This window comes from Lissotriton vulgaris, chromosome 6 (assembly GCF_964263255.1).
Source record: "Lissotriton vulgaris chromosome 6, aLisVul1.2, whole genome shotgun sequence".
In the NCBI taxonomy this organism is placed as follows: domain Eukaryota; kingdom Metazoa; phylum Chordata; class Amphibia; order Caudata; family Salamandridae; genus Lissotriton; species Lissotriton vulgaris.
In genome coordinates, this window is record NC_141694.1 from 47,006,200 (window position 1) to 47,034,030 (window position 27,831).

Genomic DNA, 27,831 nt, shown 5'->3' on the forward strand with positions numbered 1-27,831 from the left:
TATGTAATACTTGTTTAGCCCCTTTCAAAAGAGAGGGAAAGTCATGTAGCATCATTAGAGTTATGGAGTACCACTCACATGAGGGTAAAGGCCACATAGAGTGTAATTTAGCTAGTACTCAAGACAGGGTAGCTAATTGAGAGAAGGAGCTATCTTGCTCATTGAGCCCGTTCTCAATCGAATCAAATGTGAACATCCATTTTAACTCACGGGTATTCAGGATGTTGGCAATGTTCCCACCCCGGGGTCCCAGTGTGGCTTTTTCGATAATTACCCATTTGAGACTTTCTGGTGAGTGCCCAGCTGTAGAGAAATGATCAACCATTGGTGCGCCCTGCACTTGACATCTGATTCTACTCATGTGTTGAAGTATCCTCACTTTAGCTTTTTGCTGTGTCTGGCCTATGTATATCATTAGACACGGACCTAGGATGGCATAAATGATGTTTGAGGAATTACAGTTGGTGTGTGTCTTGAGGGGAATTTTTTGATGACGATAGACAAATTCCTTGGTCTGAATTGTGCTGTCACATGCTTTACAGCTGCCACATCTGAAGTGACCAACTACCGGAGGCAGGTTCCAAAGGGTGGTGACGGTGGGATCCTCTGGTGTCTTTAGGAAGGAGCGGACCACATGGTCTTTGACACTCCTTGCTTTTTTAAAAGCATGTAAAGGCGGGTCACTTTGCTTGATGTCATCTGATATTAGTTCCCAGTGATGATTGATTATGCGTTTTATTTTGTTACTTTTCGTGTTGAAAGTAGTAACGCATTCTATTCTGTGTTCCTGTTGATCTTTGTCAGTCTTTGGGGTGAGTAGTTCATCTCGGGGGTAGAACCAAGCCCTCTTCCTTGCTCGCTTGATCAATTGTTTGGGATATCCTCTACTCAAAAGTCTATGTTTCAGTTCTTCCGATTCCGTGAAATAATGATCTTTATTCGAACAATTCCTACGGATTCGTAGGAATTGCCCGAAGGGCAAATTGTCTCGTAGAGCTCTCGGGTGGTGGCTATTGTAGTGCAGCAGCGAATTCCTTTCAGCAGGTTTGCGGTACAGCGTGGTTAATAGGTGTCCTGAGTTTTCATAGATGGTGAGGTCCAAAAAGTTTATTTGATGGTTGTGAGATTGGATGGTAAACTTTAGATATTGAGACTGCTCATTCAGCCAACTGAAAAACGACATTAGTTCTTCCAGATCGCCGTTCCAAATCAGTAAAATATCGTCTATGTATCTCATCCAGAGGCCAAGGTGGTCTCTGAATGGATTGACCTGGTTGAGCACAGTGTCCTGCTCAAAGGCTGCCATGTACAGAATGGCTACATCCGGAGCAAAGGGGGCCCCCATTGCTACTCCTGATGTTTGGATGTAGAATTTATCTTTGAATATAAAGAAATTCTTGGTCATGGCTATACGGAGTAGAGCCACAATGAATTCAGTCGGTACTTGGACAGATGCTGGTCGCTGATGCAGGCAACGTGTGATAACCATTAATGCTTCGTGTTGAGGAATGCATGTATACAACAATACAACATCGCAGGTGGCCAGCCGTTGCTGATGTGGATCAAAGGTTGAATTTTCGACGATGTTTATGGTGTGCATGGTGTCACGCAAATAAGCAGGAGTGGCCTCTGCCATCGGTTTTAAAAAGAAATCGATATATTTTCCAAGGGGCTCAAGAATGGAGCCACACCCCGAAACAATCGGACGACCAGGGGGGTCTGCCATGGATTTATGGATCTTTGGTATCGTGTAAATTGTTACCAGACGTGGATGCTGTTTATTCAAAAAATTGAACTCCAATTCCGATAAGAAACCTTGATCTCATACCTGTAAGCAGCTTCAGACTGATTCCCCCAAACCCCATTAATTTGAATAGGGTGTCCAACCTTGAACTTGCACCCTGCACCTGGCTGCCCCAGTGCCGCTGGTGGTGCATTGTTGGTGCTGAACTGAACCTTGCCCAATACTTACCTACCATAACGTCTGAAGACTGGTCTTGTAAATTGATGTTATCCCTATGTATGCTGAATGTTTTCTTCCTCCCACATGTTAACCTTGCCAAGTCTGAAAATTGCATTGTGTCCATTTTTGTTATGTCAAAAGTATTTCTTTTGAAAACGTATTTACCTATGAAGAAATTCTGTGGTTCTCTGAAATAAATATAACCAATACTATTTTTAGAAATCGGTGGCTGGTTTATTCATTCAGTGTGTGTCTCATTTATTGCCACAGTGTGCATAACAAATGCTTAACACAGCCCTGTGATAAGCCTAACTGCTCGCCCACACTACCACAAAAGAGAGCATTAGTATTGTCTACTTTAGCCTCCGTGAAGCCTCTGGGACCCACTGGACTCTCTGCCCACCATATCTCTTTTTGGTATACTATACAGAGAGCCAGCTTCCTATATAGTACTTCATTATTTTGCCACTTTTACACTTGTTAACACTGTCTGGGCATAGGTTACATCTCGTTAGTACCAGTTTAACACCCAAACATAGTGTTGCTGCGATTTTAGTAATCTTTGAACCGTTTGGGCTAGAAACGATTTTTTGGTGTTAATATCTGCAGATTATGCAGCAGAGGATGGATTATGTTGAAAATGTGGCAGATCAACAACTATTCAAAATAAATACTGCAGCTGCACAATCATATATTTCCAGGGGCCCTACTCTTAAGCATTTACTTTGTAATCATCTGATATTTAATCCTAGGGTGCTGGGTTTTGAGGCTATTGGGAAAAAGAAGTCTGCACTATTACCTCCCTATAAAATTGGAATGCAGCAAAGACCTTTGAAGCAGACAACTGGACATGCCATAATGCACAGTATTAAAAGGAAGAATGATGTGCAGGCATGTCTTGTAAGTAAAGGTAGTAGATTTATTCTTCAAGTACATCACAGGTTCAAAGATACAGGAAGATGTTCTTCTCCATGAAAGTGCCCCACCAGGAGCTACCTCCTCGCTGCTCAGCCCTTCCACACTAACTGATTCTCCCTATAATACAAACACTCCAAACATTCTATAAGACCTCATCATAGGCTGAGCAGCAAGGCAGAGAACCACTGTAGGGAGAGTGCATTGGGTAAATAGTACATTACAACACATCTCCCCCCTTATAATGATCGAAAACATTAAAAAGGACTGAAGGTGGTAAGATACACATGTCAGCAAAGGAGGATGCATTAACAACAACACATCCGTCCCCCTGATAATGATCATATACACAAAAATGCATGGAGTAGGTAAAACACACCTTTGACAGAAAAGGAGGATACATTACCACAAAACATTATAACACATCCTTCTCCCTGATAATAATCATTAGACAACAAAGAATGCAAGAAAAAGAGATACATTCTTAAAAATAGTGGATGCTATCCACCATAACTCACACTACAAACTGCTGGTACAATACCACCAGATCACACAGAGTACCCATTGTGCCACAAACTGAGGCACAAGACTGCAGAAACAGGGATCTACAACCCTCAACTGTACATACTAATGGCAGGACAGGTCGACCTCAAGTAAGAGAAATAAACTCCACCCATACCAAGACAGTGTAATTATAATCCCAAAACACTCTCTATAAACTAATATGGGTATCTAAAAACCCAAATAAATACAGGGTATAATTTAACCCAAAGCAAATCCAGGGTATATTTAAACCCAGAGTAAATCTAGGGTAACTTTAAACGCGAAACACACTAAAGACACTTTATGGGTATATTTAAACCCAAGGCAAATCCAGGGTATTCTTAAACCCATGACACTCTCACAACATACTATGGGCATCCTTGAAATTCAGAAAAACTACAGAAAAACTAGCACAGGTGCACAAACTCATACAACATACTATGTGTATCTCTAAAGCCATGACAATCTAGGGTAACCTTAAACCCCAAAACACTCTCGCACATACTATGGGTGTCTTTAGACCCAAAGTAGTTCATGTTATACTTAAACCAAAACATTCCCCATAGCGCAGGAAAACTCAGACATACATAGGACACATCACATGGTCATAACTCAAGGGAAAACAGACAGAGTATCGTAACCCTTAGAATAAACAATATGTATGACCAAACCCACCTCATGGACTCCCCCACTAACTTGACAAAAGAGCACACCCAGTTACAAAAGATAGAAACATCTAAGTAAAATTGCACCCCTTAAGTTATACCAAGAAAATGTTAAAATAACAGTAAATGGTATGAGAATCTTATAAGACAATATGAACTGCCCTTTAGTGAGCGATTTCTCACTCAATCCTTCATCCCTCAGGAACATGATTGACAAAGAATGAATAGCAGTGTTTTCTTCTTCTAGCTGCTAGGCAAACAATCCAAAGTACTTCCATCAGCAAAGACACTCCAATCGGCAGCCAGAAACAAAACAGATGAGTTCCACAACGCAGTCAAAGTGAAAGGCAAACTGGCGGCACGCAGAGTGATACAAAGCATGTCCATGTAGCACGGAGTTAAGTCAACAGCACGATGCACGAGTGAAATCGGCAGGCTCACACTGGCACCCACATTGCGACACTTGTGGTTTTTGCCATCCACAAGATGGGGGCACGCACGGTAACGCCGTGCCGGATGGCTTCCAGTATGACCGTGCAGGAAACGTTGCTGGTCAGCAGTCTTGACGCAGAGGGAGCGTCACAGAGACTCGAGGGAGAGGACAGAGAAACGCGTGTAAATAAACTTCAAATAGGTAAGGCTCGCGCTGATACCAACTGATTCATAGTGCAAGGGCACTATGAATTATTTTAAAAAAAACACCAATGCCACACAGTGCAAGACACTGCCAGCCGAGTCGAGTGCTCAAGAGGAAACAAGACTGGCAAAAAGTGGCACAACGAAATGTTCAAGGGAGGCGGCTGGGTTTGAGCTTATGAAGCGGCATACATGGAGGCATCGTGTCTTTTCCATAGTAAAGAGTTCAACGTTGAGGCAGGCGTCTGGGTTAGATCTGGTAGGGGTGTAACCAGAAGGCAAAATTGGGGCACAGCAGTGCAGCACAATCGAAACCAGCACTCTTCCAAGTAGGTATGTAAGTACTTTAGTAAAGGAGGTAGCAGGCAGAAAATCCAACAGGCAGCATGACAGTGCTCCAGGGTAGCATTAAAGACAGGCGGGCAGCAGACATTTCATCATTAGTATGCAAGCAGAAAATAACAGCTGAAACTGGCAGGCCCGTGCTAGGGCTAACCGTTCACAGGTGGAGAGAAAAATCAGGAACTTCTGTTAGTCTCATGTGGGGAACCATCACCCCAAGTTCAGCAAGCACTAGTACGTCCACAATGGGGCGACCGGTCTTTAGTCACTGGTGGGGCTTCTGGACTGCAAGCTTGCTTCTTTTAAATGCGCTTCTTCAGTTTCTTAAGTACAAGTCCATCCAAGGTAGCTCACGTAGGTTCTTTAGATCGTCGCCAGTTTTAAAACGAAGAATGATGGGCAGGCATGTCTTCTAAGTAAAGGTAGTAGATTTATTCTTCAAGTTACATCACAGGTTCAAAGATACAGGAAGATGTTCTGAGCCATGAAAGTGCCCCACCAGGAGCAGCCTCCTCGATGCTCAGCCCTTCCACACCAACTGATTCTCCCTTCAATAAAAACACTCCAAACCTTCTATATGACCTCCTCATAGGCTGAGCAGCAAGGCAGAGAACCACTGTAGGGATTGTGCATTGGGTAAATAGTACATTACAACACACAGCATCATTCATTTGCACTTTTGGTTAATGAACTTTGGCAAATTTAGATGCCAGTGTGCAAGCCTTCCTGATGAGCAAATATCTTGTAGGCTTTGCTCAACTTACCCTGCACCTCTAATGCATGTACCTTGCATTTGTACATATTTAGAGACAGAAAGGAGGTCCTCACTCAGGCCCACGTTCCTTCCTAGTGATATTCACACATCTTGGACTGACAATAATTTCTGCCTAAACTGTGAAAACCAAGGGCTGTGTCACATAAGGAAAGCCCTGGGAGTTCTAGATTAAGACACAGCCTCAGCCAGTTTATGGCTGAGGCTGTGTCTGCTAGGCAGGATATGTAGCTTCATTTGATGACATATATACAGGAAACAACAAAACATAGGAACAGAACAACACAATTAAATCATAAAAGGGCACAAGACAGTCAAAATATACCACATTATAATGCATATGTATGCACAACATGCCATTTCATGCTACAACATTCCACTCCACTGTATGGCACTCCAAGCCACTCGATTCTACAGCACACAACCCAATTCTACAACATGCCTCTCCAATAAACCACAGGCCACTCCACTCTACAACATGCACTTCACTCTATGCCACTCTACTCTACGACACCCCACTTTACTCTATGTAACTCCCATGTACACCCCTCCACTCTAACAGGGTGTGGTACAACAAACCACTCTATGACACAGGACTCCACTCTACTGTACGACATGTCACAACACTCTATGCCATTACACTCTACTTCACTCAATGCCCCTCCAATGTATGCTACTGTACTCTACAATACGCCACTTCACTCTATGACACTCCACTCTGCTACATGCCACTCCACTCTACTACACACCACTCCACTCTGTGACACTTCACTTCACTCTACAACACTCTATGCCACTCCACTCTACGACAAGCCACTCCGCTCTATGACACGCTGCTCCATTCCTCTCTAGTACACACAAATCCACTCAACGACACGCTACTCTACTCTACGCCACTCTATGCTCCTTCACTCTACGACACAACACTCTACTCCAATTTACACCACTCTGTGACACTCTACTCCACTCTCTGCCACTTTACTCAGCTCCTACTATGCCACTCCCTGCCGCTTTACTCCACTGTACTCTATACAAACTACTGCACAATACTCCACTGCACTATACTACTCTCCTCTATACCTTGCTTCAGTGCACCACTGTATGCCTCTCCAGTGTACGACACCCTATGACTCTCCACTCTAATACACTGTACAGCACGCCATGCCACTCCACTCTACAATAGTCTACTTACTCTATGCCCCTCCACTGTATGCCAATCGGCACCTCTCTACCACACACAACTCCACTGAACAACATGCCACTTCACTCTAAGCCACTCCACTCTACACCACTCAACTTGACTCCACTCCACTCTACTCTAGGACACTCCACACCACTCCACTCTACAACATACCACTCCACGACATGCCACTTCTATTTATGACACGCCACTTCACTCTATGACATGCCACTCAACTGTACATCACTCCATGCCATTCCAATGTACACCACTGAACTCTATGCCGCTCTACTCCACTGTACGCCTCTGCACACCCCAGTATGCCACTGCATTGCATTGTACACCACTCTACTCTAGACTCCACCATTGTACTCTACTCCACTGTACTGTACTCTGCACCACTGTACTCTACGCCACTACACTGAACACCACTGCACTGTATGCCACTCTATTCCACTTTGCACCATTCAACTTTATGCCACTCTATTCTATGCCACTGTACTCCCCTCTACTGTACTCCACGCTATGCCACTACACTTTATGCCACTGCACTCTACACCGCTCCACTTTATGCCACTCTACTCTATGCCACAGTACTCTTCCCCACTTCACTCTACCCTGCTTCACTCTACCCCACTCTACTGTAAGCTACTGTAGTCTATGTCACTGCAATTCTATGCCACCGTACTGAATGCCACTTTACTGCATGCCACTCTACTCCAATGTATGCTATTTTACTCCACTCTGCTCTTCTCTGCACTACTCTACTGTATGCCACTGCATTCTTAACCAATGTAATCTGCATTGCACCACACTACTCTACTTTATTTCACTCTATGCCACTCTACAGTACTCCACTCTACTCTACCCCACTTCACTGTATCCTATTTCACTCTATGCCACTTCACTCTACGCCACTCTACTCTGCGCCACTCTACTCTACCCCAATTCACTCTACCCCACTTCACTGTTGTTGCAGAAATTCTGTTTGGAAACAGAACTATGTTGGGGATCAAAGGACACCAGGATGTAGGGACTGAGTCACCATACCCCATTAGTATACCTATGGGCCAATATCCTGACTAGCTCATAGTGCCTTACCTGCCCTCTTAACCTTCCCAGAGTAACACGTAAGTTGACCCCAGAAAACAACTCTCTAGTCCCCTAAGGGAACCGTGGTAGAGGATCATCACCTTTTGTTCTCTCATGTCCACAATAAACAGAAAGGAGACACAAGACCAGTTTACAATAGTTATTGAAACTATTGTGCTCTATTCTGAAGTAACGGTGCTGCAATTAGAAAAAAGTACATACCTTAGCAGTGTAATTAGCATTACTAATAAACTGTATTCAATGAGAATCCCTATCATGGCTAATGATATATTTGCCTATTCTAGCATCACTACGTGAGCACAATGCTATATTAGTGATCTCTGGGAGTTCTACCGGGCCCCATAGTATGCAGTCCAAATATCGAGTTTTTTATTTCGACTGGACAGAATATCGACTCCAGAATATCGAGATGGCATTAATATCGAGGTAAGTAATATCAATGTTTTTTTATCGAATTCTATGTTAAGTTAAAAATATCGAAGTTAAAAATATCGAGTAATTAATATTGAATAGAAAAAATATCAATTGTTTGTATTAGTAAAAAATACCGAAAGTTAAAATATGGACTGTCAGAATATCGACTGTCAGAATATCGACTGTCAGAATATCGATATTTTAAATGTAGACTGTTTATAATGTTGCAATATTAATTTTTTTGTTTAAAATAAATAATATGTTAGTTAATATAGTGTGATATAATATATACATATTTTAATTTAAAAATAAATAAAATATTAAAAATGTATAATAATTTTTAGGAGCGGGTTGTGGGTTTTTAGGGGAATAGGGTGGGAAGTGTTTTAAAATATATATTTAAAATTATTTTAAAAGTTATTTTTTTTTAAATATAGCAAATATTGTACAAATTAAAAAAAAAAGGAAAATTGTTAAAAATGTATAATAATTTTTATGAGCGGGTTTTGGGTTTTTAGGGGAATAGAGTGGGAAGTGTTTTAAAATATATAATAAAAAATGTATAAAAGTTAAAATGTATGTACAATATTGCTAATATTTATGCTTTAGGAGCGGGTTGTGGGTTTTTAGGGGAATAGGGTGGGAAGTGTATTAAAAATTATAAATTTAGAAATTCAAAAATAAATTTCATTTGAAAAATTTACATAATAATTTTAATAATTTAAAAAAAAATCGAAATTATTTTCCATTTCAAATTTCAACAAAAATTAAAAAGGAGTGGGTTGTGGGGTTTTTGGGTAATAGGGTGATAAGTGTATTAAAAAAGTAAATATTCACATTTTAAAAATGCATTTCAAATTTTAAAATTAAATAATATTTTAAAATTTAAAAACAAAATTTCGAAATTAATTTCAATTTACATTTCCAAATTAAATTTAAAAATTCATTTGTGTATAGAAATAATTTTCTAAATATATTTAAATCACAAATATAAAAACAATTTAATGTTCTAATTTTTGTATGGATTGTTTGTAATAATATTGTTTTTTGGTATTATAGAGGAATAGGCTGTGAATCTTTATTTTAATTTTCGAATTTTAAATTTAGAAATCTTTTTAAAAAATGTAAATATAATTTCATTTAACTGGTAAAAGTTATGATTAGTTTGTGAATTTTATTGGTAGTAGTGAAATGTATGAATAATTTTTGTATATTTGTTGGGATAGTTTTATGAAAATGTATAAATAAATGTAATATTTATTTGTAAAGTAAATAAAATGTTCAAATATTTTTAATAAATATTTAAATATTTTATTTGGTTTTTACATTTCCCAAATTAGGATTGGTTTGTTATTTAGTATGTTAATAGTGTGGGATAAAATACATTATATTTGGTGGTCTAGGAATAGTAATTTATATGGGTTTAGTGTCCAGCATCTTCCCTGAGTTTATACTTGTTGGAGTGGGAATAGTAATTTATATGGAGTTAGTGTCCAGCACATTCCCTGAGTTTATACTTGGTGGAGTGGGAATAGTATTTTATATGGTTTGAATATCCATCACCTTCCCTGAGTTTATACTTGGTGGAATGGGAATAGTAATTTATAAGGTTATAGGGTCCAGCACCTTCCCTGAGTTTATACTTGGTGGGGTGGGAATAGTAATTTATATGGGTCGAATATCCATCACCTTCCCTGACTTTATACTTGGTGGAGTGGGAATAGTAATTTATATGGATATACTGTCCAGCACCTTCCCTGAGTTTATACTTGTTGGAGTGGGAATAGTAATTTATATGGAGTTAGTGTCCAGCACCTTCCCTGAGTTTATACTTGGTGGAGTGGGAATAGTATTTTATATGGTTTGAATATCCATCACCTTCCCTGAGTTTATACTTGGTGGAATGGGAATAGTAATTTATAAGGTTATAGGGTCCAGCACCTTCCCTGAGTTTATACTTGGTGGGGTGGGAATAGTAATTTATATGGGTCGAATATCCATCACCTTCCCTGACTTTATACTTGGTGGAATGGGAATAGTAATTTATATGGTTATAGTGTCCAGCACCTTCCATGAGTTTATACTTGGTGGAGAGGGAATAGTAATTTATATGGGTTTAGTGTCCAGCACCTTCCATGAGTTTATACTTGGTGGAGTGGGAATAGTAATTTATATGGGTTGAATATCCATTACCGTCCCAGACTTTGTACTTGGTGGAGTGGGAATAGTAAGTTATATGGTTATAGTGTCCAGCACCTTCCCTTAGTTTATACTTGGTGGAGTGGGAATAGTAATTGATATGGTTATAGTGTCCAGCACCTTCCATGAGTTTATACTTGGTGGAGAGGGAATAGTAATTTATATGGGTTTAGTGTCCAGCACCTTCCATGAGTTTATACTTGGTGGAGTGGGAATAGTAATTTATATGGTTATAGTGTCCAGCACCTACCCTAAGTTTATACTTGGTGGAGTGGGAATAGTAATTTATATGGGTTTAGTGTCCAGCACCTTCCATGAGTTTATACTTGGTGGAGTGGGAATAGTAATTTATATGGGTTGAATATCCATTACCGTCCCAGACTTTGTACTTGGTGGAGTGGGAATAGTAAGTTATATGGTTATAGTGTCCAGCACCTTCCCTTAGTTTATACTTGGTGGAGTGGGAATAGTAATTGATATGGTTATAGTGTCCTGCAGCTTCCCAAAGTTTATACTTGGTGGAGTGGGAATAGTAATGTATATGGGTTTAGTGTCCAGCACCTTCCCTGAGTTTATACTTGGTGGAGTGGGAATAGTAATTTATATGGGTATAGTGTCCAGCACCTTCCCTGAGTTTATACTTGGTGGAGTGGGAATATTAATTTATATGGGTTTAGTGTCCAGCACATTCCCTGAGTTTATACTTGGTGGAGTGGGAATAGTAATTTATATGGGTTGAATATCCATCACCTTCCCTGAGTTTATACTTGGTGGAGTGGGAATAGTAATTTATATGGGTTTAGGGTCCAGCACCTTCCCTGAGTTTATACTTGGTGGAGTGGGAATAGTAATTTATATGGGTAGAATATCCATCACCTTCCCTGAGTTTATACTTGGTGGAGTGGGAATAGTAATTTATACGGGTTTAGTGTGCAGCACCTTCCCTGAGTTTATACTTGGTGGAGTGGGAATAGTAATTTATATGGGTTGAATATCCATCCCCTTCCCTGAGTTTATACTTGGTGGAGTGGGAATAGTAATTTATATGGTTATAGTGTCCAGCACCTTCCCTAAGTTTATATTTGTTGGAGTGGGAATAGTAATTTTTATGGGTTTACTGTCTAGTACATTTTCTGAGTTTAAAATTGGTGAAGTGGGAATAGGAAAAGATTTGTAGAAAACTAATTTTTGTTTGCTAGAATACTACAAGATTTATTTGTATAAAATATAAAAACTGTAGTTGTAATTCTAATTATTGTTAGTTTACTAATACATTGATACATAAATCATAGTAATTATGAAAATTAAAAAATTCTAGCAAAATATTAAAACTAATATTTAATTATAATTTTTTTAAATAATAAAATATTAGACACACACAGGGCTAAATGGAACAATTGAAATACAGTTTATTGAAATGGAAAAATAAATGAGAGTAGAGAAAATAATTTTATTAGTAAGATAAATTAAGAAGTAGATACTGTTTATTATCACAAAAAATATAGCAAGTCAATATATACATTTATAAAAAAATATTCAATTGGATTTAAATAATGTTTACGTTTATTCACATTTATTTTAACTGTAATTTTTTAATAACAAACATAATAACTTAGGGCCTCATTAGGATGTCGGGCGGGCTTTGCCCGCCGGCCATCCTATCGGAAATCAGGACCGCCCGCCCTAAGGGCGGGGGTCCCGCACGCACCATTAGGATGTGCCCACCACAGTGACGGGCACATACTGTATTTATAGTATTGTGGTGGGTGGAGCTCTGTGCTCCGCCCGCCACAATACTAAAAATGCTTTGCATCATTTACATAATCAAAGCGGCAGGCACCGCGCGGTGCCTGCCGCTTTGATTATGTAAATGCAGGGGGGTACCACAGGTACCCCCCCGTGTGCCATCCCCCTTTGGCCTTCACTCCGGGGGCCCACAGGGGGCCCCCAGAGTGAACACCGCCTGCCTTACCGTGGCGGCATTTCCGCCGCGGAAAGGCATTGCACTCGTGCCATTGTAATATGGCTGGCGGTGTCTCATAGACACCGCCACCATATTAATCATTTTCCGCCCCGGCCGCAATGAGACCGGGGCGGAAAAGTGGCGGGCGGTGTTTCCCTACAATGTGGTCCCCCCCTCCATTGTAATGTGGCCGGGGGGAAAAGGGTGGAGGGTGGTCATTTCTGTTGGGCGGATCGCCACCGCCACCATGGCGGTGGCGATCCGCCCGACATCGTAATGGAGCCCATAGTGTACATTTTATTTAATCACAATTATTTTAATCACATACAAAATAGAAATATTTTAATAATAAACATGTTGAAAATAATTCTTATATTTGTTGTACATACATTTTTTCATCTTTTAAGGAAGAGAATATTGATAGATACATTTTTATAAAGTTTTTACAATAGTAACATTTTTGTGGGGTACAAAATAGAAATAGGTTAATTTAAAAATTAATAACATTTATATTGAAAATATTAATATTAATAATTTTTACGTAGGTTAATAATTCAGTATATTTTTAAATACATAGGTAATTGTCAAAATAACATTAACATTTTTATAAACATAACGTTTAACACAAAGATATATATAGGAGTAATTTTAACATTTAAATTAAATACAAAGTGTACATATAAATAATAATTTCTTGTTAACAGTTAGTTAAATAACAGTGCAAATAATTTTTTTAAACAAAGGATATTATATTTTTTAAGTATTTAAAAAAATAATAATCAGTAATAACATATAATGTAAGGCTATGTTTTTAATTTTAAAGTGTTGAAAAATAGGTATTAAATAGCCTTTTTACATATACAGGGACTATTTTTTTACCGCATAATGTTATTTTGGTTCATTTGGTGCCGGAACAGGTTGCGGTTGGATGCTGCTTCACGTTGGAGAGGGTAAGTTTGTTTTCATTATATTTTATAAGTTAATGAAGTTATTTTAAGTGTATATGTGGTGTGTTAAGGTTTAGTTAGATAGTATTATTGATGCTAGATTGTGTTTAAGGGCTCGATTCCGATCCGGTAAAAAAATCCACCGTACGATTCGTATTCGTAGCCCTTTCCGTACGAATCGTACCCGTCCGTCCGATTCAAGTAGTCCGATCCGCATTCCGTGAATCCATCCGAATCGTCGCGATCCGTACGTATTGCAAGGCTGAGACTGTGAACCGTACGACTCGTACACACACCGTACGACCCAACGAGTACGATCCGGACCGGGGCATCAGGACGCGATTTGTACGGTCCACGTCAGGTAAGGGCGATTTGTACGGAAAAGCGCACGATTACATACACCCCGTACAGCGTGTACCCCCCATGAATGCAGGGGTACGGCACGTACCCCTGCGATCATGGGGTGTACGAGCCGTACCCCCATTGTACGATCGGTGTACGATCGGTGTACTAGCCGTACCCCATGTACGATCGGTGTACGAGCCGTACCCCCATCGTACATGGGGTACGGCTCGTACACCGATCGTACAATGGGGGTACGGCTCGTACACCGGTCGTACGTGGGGTACGGCTCGTACACTGATCGTACATGGGGTACGGCTCGTACACCGATCGTACACCGATCGTACAATGGGGGTACGGCTCGTACACCGATCGTACAATGGGGGTACGGCTCGTACACCCCATGATCGCAGGGGTACGGTGCGTACCCCTGCGATCATGGGGGATACGCACCGTACCGGGGGGGGCGTTCCGTACCTGTTTCGGCACGAACTCTGCTTTTACGGCTGTTTTCAGCTCCCGTAGAAAAAGGGTCGTACGGTGCGTACCCAACACGTATCGTACTTGCTGGGTCGTAAAAACCAGCCGCGAACCGTACAGATGTCGCGTACAGCAGGCTCCGAGGGAGAATCGTACGGAGATTAGAGTCGTACGCTGTCTTGTACGACTCGTACGGAGTACGGCTTCTGGTACGAATCGTACTTCGTCGTACGTACTGGGGACGTTGCAGGGTACGATTCGTATGGGAAAAACGCTCCGAACGGCTATTCGGAGCGGTTTTTCCCGAATCGGAATCGAGCCCTTAGTGTTAGTTAGAGTGTACGATATTTGATTTTTACCCCATTTCAGTTGTAGGTGTGTGAGGCATGCTAATATGTTTAAATGTTTGTAATGGATATGTTTAGAGCATAAATATGTGTTTTTATATCTGTATGGGTGTATTTGTGTGGGTGGGTATGTATATTTCTATTTTTTAGGTTATCATCGCGGTTTAATGTTTTGGAGGAGGTCGTTTTTTTTTTATAAAGTTGTGTGACAAGTATTATATACTCTTATTTTTACACACATACTTTGTTTTTCGGGTTTTCCAGGAGCGTTTATTTTTTTAAATTACTATTTTCGGGTTTTGAAGGGTATATCATGTGGATTACATTGGAGAGGAGTCGCCATGGATTTGCTTGTATTTTTACATTTTTTGGGGCATCCTTGGATTGTATGGATCTTTTTAAAGCTTTTGTATGGATTGTTTGACATTGGATTACTTTTTAAGCAGCTACGGAAATGTAAGTATTTAAAGAAAATAATTTTGGGTGGTAAAACTGTTTAAATTTGTTATATTGTTATGTTATATGTAACATTTGGTAATTACATTATCATAATACATTTAATATATGTTTTAATAATGTATTTGATAAATTAATTTCAATTTGTTAGATATAGCAAAGGTAGGAAATGTTATATTTAGAAGTGGATAATGTTGCATCTATATTTATATTATATTTTATAGAATAGTTTTAGCTATCATTGAGAGATATTCCAGTCCTTTGCTAGTTGGATAGACAGTAACTTGGCTTTGGAGTGTGTTATACATTTTTTTAGTTTCTTTGCTTAATTTAGGTCCAATCAGGGTCACTGATTGCTCCATTCGGAGCTCTTGGTAACTCTGCTCTTTTTGTAAGGATTGTAGTAATTTATGAAGGGTAGGTGTCCCTCTGCCTGTAGTTGATTGGAAGGCATTATGCCATCCTTCAACTGCATTGTTGGTTTTAGCTTCCTTCCTACCCATGTATCTTCAAAGTAGTCAAGCATAGGGCTTAGTCTTTCTTTGTTTCTTTTATAGTAGGGGCTTTATATTAATAAGTTATAGTGTTCTGCAACATCTGTCACAGGCACATAGGCTAGGGGAATTTGTTTTTTATTTGATAAGCAAAGGTGCTGTCTGTGGCGTATTGGACACTTAGGGCTCCATTACGATGTCGGGCGGATCGCCACCGCCATGGTGGCGGTGGCGATCCGCCTGACAGAAATGCCCGCCCGCCACCCTTTTCCCCCCGCCACATTACAATGGCGGGGGGACCGCAATGGAGGGAAACACCGCCCGCCACTTTTCCGCCCCAGTCGCCTTGCGGCCGGGGCCGAAAAGGAATAATATGGTGGCGGTGTCTAATAGACACTGCCAGACATATTATGATGTGTGGTGTGCAGTGCCTTTCCGCGGCGGCATGCGGTCTTCACTCTGGGGGCCCCCTGCGGGCCCCCAGAGTGAAGTACAGGTGGGGGTGCACATGGGGGGTACCTGTGGTACCCCCCTTCAATGTCATTTGCAAAGCGGCAGGCACCGCGCGGTGCCTGCCGCTTTGCAAATGACAATGTTAAAGTGCATTTTATTTATTTTATTTATTTTTGAGATTTTTATTGCGCAAACAATTACCCTGGGGTGTCTCGCGCATGTGTGAACTAGCAGGACCACAATAGTAGAGTTCACTGGTCAAACAGCCATGTCTTTACGAGCCTCCGGAAGCTCATCAGGTTGGGGGCATTTTTGATATTTAGTGGAAGAAGGTTCCAGAGTTTTGGTGCAGCCACTAAAAAGCGACGGTCTCCCCAAGTTGCCGTTCTAGTGCGAGGTACAGGTAGAAGGCAAGTGTTAGCAGATCTCAGCAGTCTTTTGGGGGTGTACAGCTGGAGTGCCTCAGTCAAGAATTTGGGTCCTATGCCATGCACTGCCTTGTAGGCAATGCAGAGGGCCTTGAACTTAATACGGCTCTCTACTCTGAGCCAATGAAGCTGGCGGATGGCAAGGGTAGTAGGCTGGCGGCGAGGAATGTTTAAGAGAATTCTGGCAGCCGCTTTCTGTACAGACTGTAGCTTTGACAGCACAAGTTTCTGGGTGTTGAGGAAGAGGGCATTTCCATAATCAATTTTGGAGAATACCAGAATGGTAACTAAGGTCTTCCCAGCAGAGGAGGGGAGATAAGGCAGCAATTTCTTTATTTTCTTTAAAGTGAAGAAAGCAGAAGAGACAACCTTGTTGACATGAAGGTTGAAAGTCAGTTTGCTATCGAAGATGACTCCCAAGTTCCTCGCTTTTACCACTGGGACGGGTGGAGAGCCCAGTTGGTTGGGCCACCAGATGGAGGACCATTCTGGGGCGAGGTTGCCAGAGGTCATAACCTCGGTTTTATCCGAGTTGAGCCTTAGGCAATTGGAGGACATCCACATACTGACAGCAAGCATGGCCTCCTGAAAATTGGCTGCCACTGCTGTGCCGTTCTTGTGGATCGCCAGCACCAGTTGGGTATCGTCTGCGTAGGAAGTTAATCGCACCCCATAGGCCTTTATTACCCTCGCTAAGTCCGCTACGTAGATGTTAAATAACGTGGGACTTAGCGAGGAGCCTTGTGGTACTCCACATGGTAGTGCAGAGACGGGAGAGTAGAAATTACCCAACTTGACTGTCTGGGTGCGGTCGGCCAGGAAGGATGAAATGAGGTCTCTAGCCGAACCGTCTATCCCCAGAGCTGTGACACGGTCGACCAAAATAGCATGGTCGACCGTGTCGAATGCTGCAGACAGATCCAGAAGAATTAGGATGGCCGCTCCTCCCTGATCCATGATGGTTCTAATTTCATCAGAGGCTTTTATTAGAGCGGTCTCCGTCCCGTGTCCCTTCCTAAAGCCAAACTGCGTTTCGTCTAAGAGTTGGTGCATATCGACGAACTCTGAGAGCTGTATGTTCATCAGAGCTTCGCAAATTTTGGCCGGGAAGGGGAGACAGGCAATGGGTCTATAGCTGACCAAGGCGGAGGGATCCAGGGAGGGCTTCTTCAGAAGAGGCTTAATCACTGCCTTCTTCCACGGGGCTGGATAACAGCCGGTTTGAAAGGCAGTGTTTCCATGAGTGGGTGAGAAATCACCTCACTTAAATTAGCCATCACTGAGGGGGGGCATGGGTCCAAAGGGGATACAGACTTGGTGATGGAAATGAGTCTGCTAATTTGGTCTTCTGAGGTGTCAGCAAATGAAGAGAGAGGGTCATGGTTAATATGGGGAATTTCCTTACTGCTGGCAGTGGATCTGGCCCCTGCATCTCCACCAAAGGATGCATAGATATCTGCCACTTTAGTAGTAAAGAAAGTGGACAGTGCGTTACAGAACAGTTGGGAGGGTTCTACTCCGAAACCCGACGGAGGTGTAGATAGGGAGTTGACCACTGAAAACAGTTCTCTGGCCGAATTCCTAGCATTGTCTATTTGGGTCGAGAAAAAAGTCATTTTCCGAGTAGTGATGGCCTTTTTATATATGGTTAAGGCATCTTTGTAGGATTGCTTAGCTATGGGGCAATAGGATTTCCTCCAGCGTCTTTCTAAATTCCGACAATGTTGTCGGTGAAGTCTAAGCTCTTCTGTGTACCATGCTGCCGATGGCGACCTTCTATTAGGTTGGATGGACTTTTCCGGGGCGACCTGATCAGCAGCGTTCCTAATCCAATCTTGGAAATCAGAAGCTGAGGGGACAGGATTAGACCCTATAGTAGGGGAGGATAATGTCAGGATATTTGCCATCTGAGGGATGTCAGCATTCTTCCAGGCACGAATTGCTGCCCTACTAGGTTGTCTAGAAGCGGGGAGGTTAACTGGGCGAGTGTCAATACCAAATATAATGGCCCTATGGTCAGTCCAGGTAAGGGGTAAAGTGTCTAATATCGTGATGAAAGAGTTATTGGTGAACACACCGTCTAGTGTGTGTCCCGCCTGGTGAGTAGATCCCTTTACCAATTGTTGAAGTCCTAGAGTAAGGAAATCAGCAGTAAGTTGGGAGGTGTCGTGATTTCCCTGTTCTTCCAAAGGGAAGTTGAAATCTCCCAATATTGTATAATCAGTGGAGCCTATAGTGTAGTCACCGCCAGCCATCGCAGAGAGCACCGCCCGCCACAATGCTGAAAATACAGGATGTGCCGCCACTGTGGCGGGCACATCCTAATGGCACCCCCGGGACCCCCGCCCCTATGGCGGGCGGTCCCGATCCCGATTTACGATGGGATGACGGGCGGGCAAAGTCCGCCCGTCATCCTAATGGACCCCTTAATGTTGATTGTTGGAGGTGTCACCATATACATTGATTGAAATGATAATAGCAACCTTGTATTGCTGTGTGTGGGTATGTTTTAAGGATGCTGTTTATCATTGCTTTCTCAAAGTCAATGATTATTCTTTGTGGGAAATAGTCATTAGTATATTGTTTGACTTGGGTTAGTATTTCCAGATAGGTAGATTGCTGTTTGTTTGGTAGGAGGGCATAAAGGAAGGGAATATTTGCATTTTGGAAATGACCTTGAATAGTGTACATTTGGTAAAAAGGTTTAGGACATACTGAAAAAGTACCGTCCATCATCCACGTTTGGCATTGATTTAGTTTAGTCATGTTGATTGCTGTGGCAAACAGAATAACTCTTTTATCTTTAGACTTGTTGTCATATCTTATAAATGGTTCTTTACTGTGAGTTACTGAGAGTTCAAGGGGAATTTGCACTTCTTCGAAAGTTGTAGGTGTGGGAGGAGTAGTTGACGTAGCTCTTTTTTGACTAGCTATAGTTCTTTTAAGGCATTCTATAGATGGTAGTTGGCTAGAAGCATGTTGCGGCAGTACACTTAAATGTTGTTTCAAAATAGCAGTTGTTGGTTGATCAGTACTAGTACTAGCTTCTTTGAGAGAATCAAGCATTTCTCTAATCTCTATTTCAGTTACATTGGGTGGGTGATTATGTTCTTTAGTATAAGTAACAGTGGTCTCCTGAGTAATAGCCCTACCATAACATTTGCTAGAATAGTACTTTGTGCACCTCCCAAAAACTCTGTTTCTCCTGAGTGTAAACATATCCCATATAACAAAGAAGCATTTTCCCTTTTTGAGAATAAACACATTTTGCTGCTTCAGTCATGCTTGCCTTTTGGTGCTAGGAGAAATTACAATTTAAGTATTAGGAAAGTATATACATCATGTATGTTCTAGTCTGAAAACACAATTTTGAACATGTATTATTTACCTATACATTTCTATGTTGATTTCAGGTGTTGCGTTTCTTCAAACTGTTCTTTTCAGGTGTTGCTATTCTTCAAACTGGTCTTTTCTGTGTATTTCTTTTGTACCTGTGGAGATTGAGAAAATGTGTTACAATCTTTTTAAAGCAGTTATGTTTCTTTGGTTGTGCTCTGCTAGCTACTTTGTAGTTTGTTACCTCTCTATTAAGGTTTTAAGTCATGTTTTAAATTATATACTTACTTTTTATATATTTTTTTAGAAGTGCAGATGTTGTGTAGGTCTTCTTTATTTTCTTTTCCTCTGTAGAAAATAGAGTAGAAATAAAAGATATGTTTTAGGTATTTGTTTTTTAAATACAGGTTTGAGCATTTAGAGTTAGGTTTTGGAGATATATAAAGGTGGTAGTACTTACTTTAGATAGGTTTAGCTGGTTTTCTGTTGAAGTCAATCCGTTTTATTTCAGCAATCCTGCAGAGTTTCCCCTTCCTTTTGTTTGGAGATTTTGACTGCAATTTTAGCTGGTTTTAATCTTGTTTTTATAGCATTAGTTTAATTGTTTCTGAAAGTTTATTGGTTGTTTAAATTGATAGCTTATTCCTATTTGTGCATTTAAATTTTTTTAAATTTTATGCTAATTGGTTTCCTTATATGGGTGATGCCAATTACTATTTTTTTTATGTGTAAGGGACTTTTTTTCTGTAGGTAATGCCTTTTTTCCATTGAACGTGCAAGAATCCTTATAATGTGCGGTACAAAATATTTTATAATTTGCAAAAGTTGTTTATGTGTTTTAAAATGTTTGTTTGATATAAATGTTTATTTTTATCACTTTGCAATATTTATTGTATGTTCTTTATATTTTAAAAAAGAGCTTATGGTTATTTGTGATGAATATAATAATGATATTTAATTACAAAGTGTATTATTTATGTTTTTTGTAAAGTCGATAATGTAGAAATTACGATATTTTTGCATTCTATATTTTTGTGGTCTATATTTTGGCTATGTTTGATGTTAAGATGTGAAAATCGATGTTTTTAAATGCGATAATATTGTTGGTCGATATAGTTGTAGTCAATATTTATTTTTGACGATATTCTGGTTTCGATATGTTTGTGTTTTCTTGTTTAAGTATTGGGAGTCGATATTTTTGTAGTCGATAATTTGTCAACAATATTTTGTCTAGTCGTTATTCGGTCATACGAGGTTATGTCAGTGATTCGGGCCCCATACCTATCATTTAGCGTTAGCTGGTCTGCATCTCAGATAGCGCAGGACCAGTGCCCTCATTCCGGCGCCTTTCATCTGCTAGAAATCCTCCTCCCTGTTTTCAAAATGGCAAGACTTGGCTTATACGATAAGAGTTGCCATGTTAGAAAACATCAGTTGGTTCTCTCTGTTATGTCTACCTGTTAGGATGTCTTGGTGAATGACCACAGAGAAAAACAAGGAACAATGTTGTTCGACCTTGTACAGAGTGTCCAGACTGAGTTCCCGGAAGAAGTACTGCATAACAAAAATATGCACAGTGTATTTCTAAAATGATATTGTGGCATAGAAATAAACGTGGTGTGTGTACTGTGTGCAATGCAACGGCGGTCTACAACATGTGCAAATAGGCTAACATAGATGGTAACTACAGTGGGCTCTAAAGGGAACTCACAACACTATACACCACTTTAATCTACGCCGCTGTATTCTATATCAATGTACTCTACGACACTCTACTGTATGCCATTGACCTGTATGCCCCTCTCTACTTAATTCCATTTTACGCCACTACACTCTATACCAGTGCACTCTACTCTTCCAAGTGCACTGTACACCACTGCACTCTACGCCACTGTACTGTACCCCACTTCACTCTACCCCACTTCACTCTACCCCACTTCACTCTGTGCCACTATACTCTATGTTATTCTACTCTACCCCACCCATTTCACTTTACCCCACTTCAATCTAGCCACTTTGCTCTACGTCACTCTACTCTAAGCCAATCTCCATCTACGTCAGTTTCCTATACCCCACTTTCCTGCACCCCACTTAATTCTACCCCACTTCAGTCTATGCCACTCTATGCAACTCTACTCTACGCCCCTCTAATCCACTCAACTCTATGCCACTCCACACCTCTCTATTCCACTGCACTCTGTGCCACTGCACTATACGCCTCGTTACTCTAGTCTGTACCACTCTACTGTACGCTAGTGCACTGTGCGCCACTCTAGCCTACACCACTTTCAATTTACGCCACTGCACTGAATCCTACTGCACTCTGCACAACTCCACTCTGCTCCACTCTATTGTACGCCACTGCACTTAACACCACTGCACTCAAAGCCATTGCACTCTACTCTGCGCACACTGCACTGTACACCACTGTGCAGTACACCACTGTACTCTATGCCACTGTATTCAACAGCACTGTGCTCTAGTGTCCACCACTCTGTTCCACTGCACTCTATCCCAGTGCACTGTGCGTCACTCTACTCTCTTCTACAACACTATACACTACTACATTGTATGGTGCCCTACTGTGCTCTGCCCCACTCTACTCTATGCCACTGCACTCTGTGTCACTCTATGCAACTCTACTCTGCACTACTCCAAGCCACTTTACTCCACCCCACTCTACTCCACTCTACTGTACTCTACTCTATGCCACTTCACATCACACTACGCCATTTCACTTCACTCTATGCCACTCAACAAGACGTTATCGAAAAAATAACACTGTACTATTCAAATTTAAAAAGAAATGATATATGAAAAAATGAATACCAAAATATACCCCATAATGGCATTAGAAACCAATTTTTCCAAATAAAAAAACATAGAAATTCAATGAAAAACAAAGTTTGAAGATAAGTTACAGTTAGGAAAAATCTATTTATTATTTCTATACAAAAACACATTAAACTATACAAAGCTTAGAAATTAAAAAGTTACAGTTATAATGTGCACCCTGACCAAAACTTTCTATAACTTGCACACCTTCAAACAGTGTTGTAAACATGATAGACAGACTAAATCAGGGACATCCAACCTTTTCTGCAATAGTAGCTACTTATGTTCAATGAACGTCATCCTGAGCTACTAATATCTAGTGACCACATCAAATATGATTACATTAGTGATCACCCTATGCATGTTTAGGAGTAGTAAACATGTTTCTGCATGAGGCAGGGTTGCAAACCGTATTTTAAAAAAGTATTTGCCAATTTGGAATGCTTTGCCATGGGTAAAACATAACAGCCATTGGTGCAGTGCTCCTGGCACCAACATAATATTGTCCCCAAAACTACATGATTTATCAATCAAAATCAGATTTTGATGTATTTTAGAAATTAAGCCATGTTTCCGCTAACATTAACCTATGAGATCTAAAAATACACATATTTACTACTCAAGTACACTCTTTTCAATTTTGATATACATAAATTAATTCATCAAAGCAAAAGCTTTTGCTTTAGTAGGCCATCCCGGGCCACACAGGAGAGATAGCTACTTAAAGTTTGCTGGAGAGCTACCGGTAGCTAAGGTTCTACTAATTTGAGAAGGCTGGACTAAATCAACTGTAATTCGTGTCTTCACCATGCACTGCTTGTACACCTTCATATTACGTACAGCACATGACATGCAGTACATGAAATCATATCATTCATAACAACACTCATGCCATCCAAAATCACATTATTTATGAAGGGAGAGGGCCGAGTAATAGTTGATTTAGTCAGTCTATTGAGTTTGCAAAATTCTGCACAAAGATGCACGAGTTATAGAAAGATTTAGTCGGGGTAGAAATTATATATAACTTTGTTTGTGTCGCTTAAGTTGTTTTTGTAAAATATATGATATATATTTTTTCTACATAATAAACATTTACCTAATTTGAAATATCTTCAAACTTCGTGTTTTTCATTGAATATACATATGATCTATAAACATCTGCCGACGGAACAGCAGCTAAATAAATAAGTAATTTTGGCACCAACCTGGGTCTGTGCTCCACGTTTCTTTCCGTGTGAAAGCGCAAGCAACCTGCTCGTGGGAGTGAAGTGGCGAAGATATATATATATATATTTATATATATATATATATTGCGCTCCTTGTTGCATCAAAAGACGGGGCACTTTGCAGGCGGGTATATATATATATATATATATCTCCAATTACCACTCCAGTGCTTGAACCCACCAAACAGAGAGACGGACTCTTAGCTGATTTCAGTCACTGCCGGCTACAGTGACCTTTATTTAATCCAAAAAAGTGCAAGTCATGCGGACAGATGACGCGTTTCGACCAACAAGGTTGCCTTGCTCACATACCTGCGTTGCTTGATTGTCAAGTTTAAATACACAAAGTGACTTAATCACGTGACTGTAAAAGAACTACCACATAGATGGACACGGAAAAAATACTGCTTTAGTACAAAGACTACCAGTGAAGGACTCTCGTGTCTAGACAAGGGCTATGTACATCTGATACTGTTTGCATTCGGTTCGTGAAATTAGATTCAGATGAAATATAACGGGGCAACACAACACAAGATGACACATTTAAAAGTCGTCATTTAAGAAAAATCAACAATGTTACTGGAAGGATAAAAAGCTAGCAGAATATATATGTATATAAGGAAATATACATTTCGACAAATATAGTTGCCATAGAACAGTGTTGAGATGCAACTGCTCAATCTTGATTTACGTATTGTATAGTATATATAGAAGTATTGAAAAATATATACATATATACAAATCCAAAATATTGTACGTAATGTGTGTATCTCATGAGCCATTTAATAGTTCACGTTGTTCAATTTGATGTCCTATGGATACATCGTATTTTATGTTATCCAATTCACAAATTGACTGCACAAATGCGCAAATACTACATAGGTATAATTACATATGAACATGCATATAATGATTATATGTACAAAATGGAAAGGAGAAAACAAATGAATCCTTACCCAAATGCTAGAACCCCTGTTAAATGATTATGGCAAAAATTCATTATCTAAAAAATAGACATAGATTCTCTTACCGCTCCTCCCTGGAAACTATGCGTTCAGTGCCTCATTCAGGCTCTTGTTGCAAACAAAAAAAAACCATATACAAATGAAGTGTTGCCCCCTAGGGACCTTGATGTTATAAAAGACTGGTCCTTCATACCTGTTGTTAATCGTGTTATGTGGTAAAAACTAAGAGTGTGCTAAAAAAGTGACTAGTGCTCTAAAAGAAAGATATATATAGAAGCAATAACTACATGTGACAACTATAAGAAAATGAAAAAGCTGAGATGTTAAGCGAATTGTGCGGCAATACTAAGCAAAAAACCCTCCACACAGATGGTAATTAGATGGGGGCAAGGACCAAATATAGATTGAAATACCCGCATGGCAAAGTCCAAAAGGAAATATCCCAATGGACAAAAACAGGCAGAAGGAAATATCCCAATGGACAAAAACAGGCAGAAATATGGACCATAACTGTTGAAAGAATACTACAGCAAATGCAAAAGTGGCAGACAACAAAGGCGTTGTAGTGTGTCGGTGGAATGCCATGGTGTTGCAATGAAGGGTTAGTTACAGATAGTGATGTAAATCTTCGCAGATGTTCAACCCCATCGGAGCCTTAGTGTCGAGCTCAATTATATACCTCATCTCTAGCTGTCTAAGCTGTTTCTCTCGATTTCCTCCTCTTTTGCTGAGGGGGACACTATCGATGACAAAGTATTTGAGCACATTGACGTGACGGGCAACTGGATACGTGGGATCGGAATTCACAGTTGCCCCAAGATGTTGTAAGATTCGCTGATACGCCGGGAGCTTTGTGCTACCTACGTAGCATAACCCGCACACACATTGCAAAATGTAAACTACATGGTCTGTGCGGCACGTATAATACCCCTTCAAATCAACGGGGGCATCTGTGAAAGCAGTCATATAGGTTTTGACATTCATGCCGAATTTACACGCACGACATGTGCTGCATTTGTGAAAGCCTTTGCTAGAAGATAACCATCCTGTTTTCTGGTCAAGTTCAGGACTGGTTTTAACAAGATCGCTGCGGATAGAGCGTGCTTTTCTATATGTAAAGTTAGGCTTGATGGGTAAAACCTGAGACAAGGTGGTGTCCGTTAGTACTATAGGCCACTGGGCATTGATAATGCCCTTGATCTTATTGGCCTGCCTACTGTACCTAGAGAAAAACCTGCAAGTGACCACATCACTATGGGTATGGCTTTCAATCTGGCTAGTAGTGGAATGCGATTGTGTTGCTGGCATAGCTGATATGGAATGAGTTTGCAGCAAAGCTAGTCTGTCGTGTGTGTTGGCTTTTTTCAGGGCTGCATCAAGCAATTTATATCTATAGCCTCTTTGGAGAAACCTGTTTCTCGCTGCCTCCTGTACTGCATTCAATGACTCAGAGGTACTACATGCTCTGTGTATCCTCAAAAACTTACCATATGGTAAACTGGTAATGGTGTGCTGAGAATGAAAACTTGTGGCGTGTAAAAGTGTGTTACCTGCCGTTGGCTTCCGAAACAACCGTGTTTCTAACCTACCGTTTTCAATATACACAGTAATGTCAAGGAAATTGACTGTACTCTGATCAATGTGTGCTGTAAATTGTAGATTTAGTTGGTTGTTGTTGATGGCATTGACAAATTCTAAGGCCTGATTTCTAGTGCCTTTCCAAACGACAAAAATGTTGTCTATGTACCTCCAGATATGGACTAAATGTGTGTCAACCAGTGTTTTATGTTCCACCATGAGTACATGCTTCTCCCACCAGCCAACGTCCAAGCACACATAGCTGGGGGAGAAGCATGCCCCCATGGCCACGCCCTGTTCTTGCTTAAAAATCTTGACGTCGAACATAAACAGATTATTAAACAGACACCAGTGTATCATGCTGAGTAGCATGATGTTATGACGATACATCAAAATACATCTGTTTTTTAGAAAATGATCTACAGCATTAAGTCCATCCACATGTCTTATACTAGTGTAAAGGGAGGTAATGTCTAGAATCATAAGCAAGTACTTACTAGACCACTGTATGTCGCTGAGATTCCTAAAGAAGTCTTTAGTGTCTCTTAGATAGGTAGGCAATGCGATCACATGTTCCTGTAAATAGTGGTCGACGTATCTAGAAGTGTTTTCAAAGACACTGTTCATCGCTGAAATTATTGGACGTCCTGGAACCGGGGTCACAAGCTTGTGGACCTTTGGGATCAAGTAGAAAGTTGGTAAGATCGGGAATTCTTTGTAGAGAAAGCTGAATTCTTCTTTGGTGATTAAGCCTTCTCTCTTCCAAACATTAAGTTGTTCTTTATAGTCTTTGCTGACTTTTTTACTGCTGCCCCATTTGAAAGTTCATAGCATTCAGTAATATTCAGGTGTCTATATGCTTCTTGTTTGTATTCCGCTTTATCCCACAATACTATATTGGACCATAGAGTCCTTGCGTCTAGAGCGTCTTAAAAAGTGCTTATGTGCATTAACCCCTCATTGCTTTTCATTACAATGCGTTACTAGACTGCTATCATTCATATTCAATCAGTGGTAACATTTGCTAACCATTTTGAAGTGTAATTGTAAAGTACATACAATTCATTTTGATATATTTCTCCTTATGGCACTAAAGAGTTCACATAAAGTGCAGGTGCATATATTTTCCAATAATTATAAGAAATTGTTTCATTAATTGATGAAATATTATCAAAACAGATGACCATTGAATTCATTATAAATATAATGTAAAGTCTTAAATGTAGAAATACAAAA

At 40.3% G+C, this 27,831-nt stretch overlaps 1 protein-coding gene across 1 annotated transcript in view; it reads left to right on the forward strand.

Moving 5' to 3' along the window:
- Nucleotides 1-4,602: 4,602 nt before the first annotated feature.
- Nucleotides 4,603-27,831, forward strand: part of LOC147706767 (uncharacterized) — a 51,640-nt gene continuing 28,411 nt past the window's right edge. The window contains exon 1 of the mRNA XM_086925580.1: nt 4,603-4,720. Within this exon, the coding sequence (XP_086781706.1) occupies nt 4,603-4,720 (118 nt within the window). The remainder of the gene's footprint in view (nt 4,721-27,831) is intronic.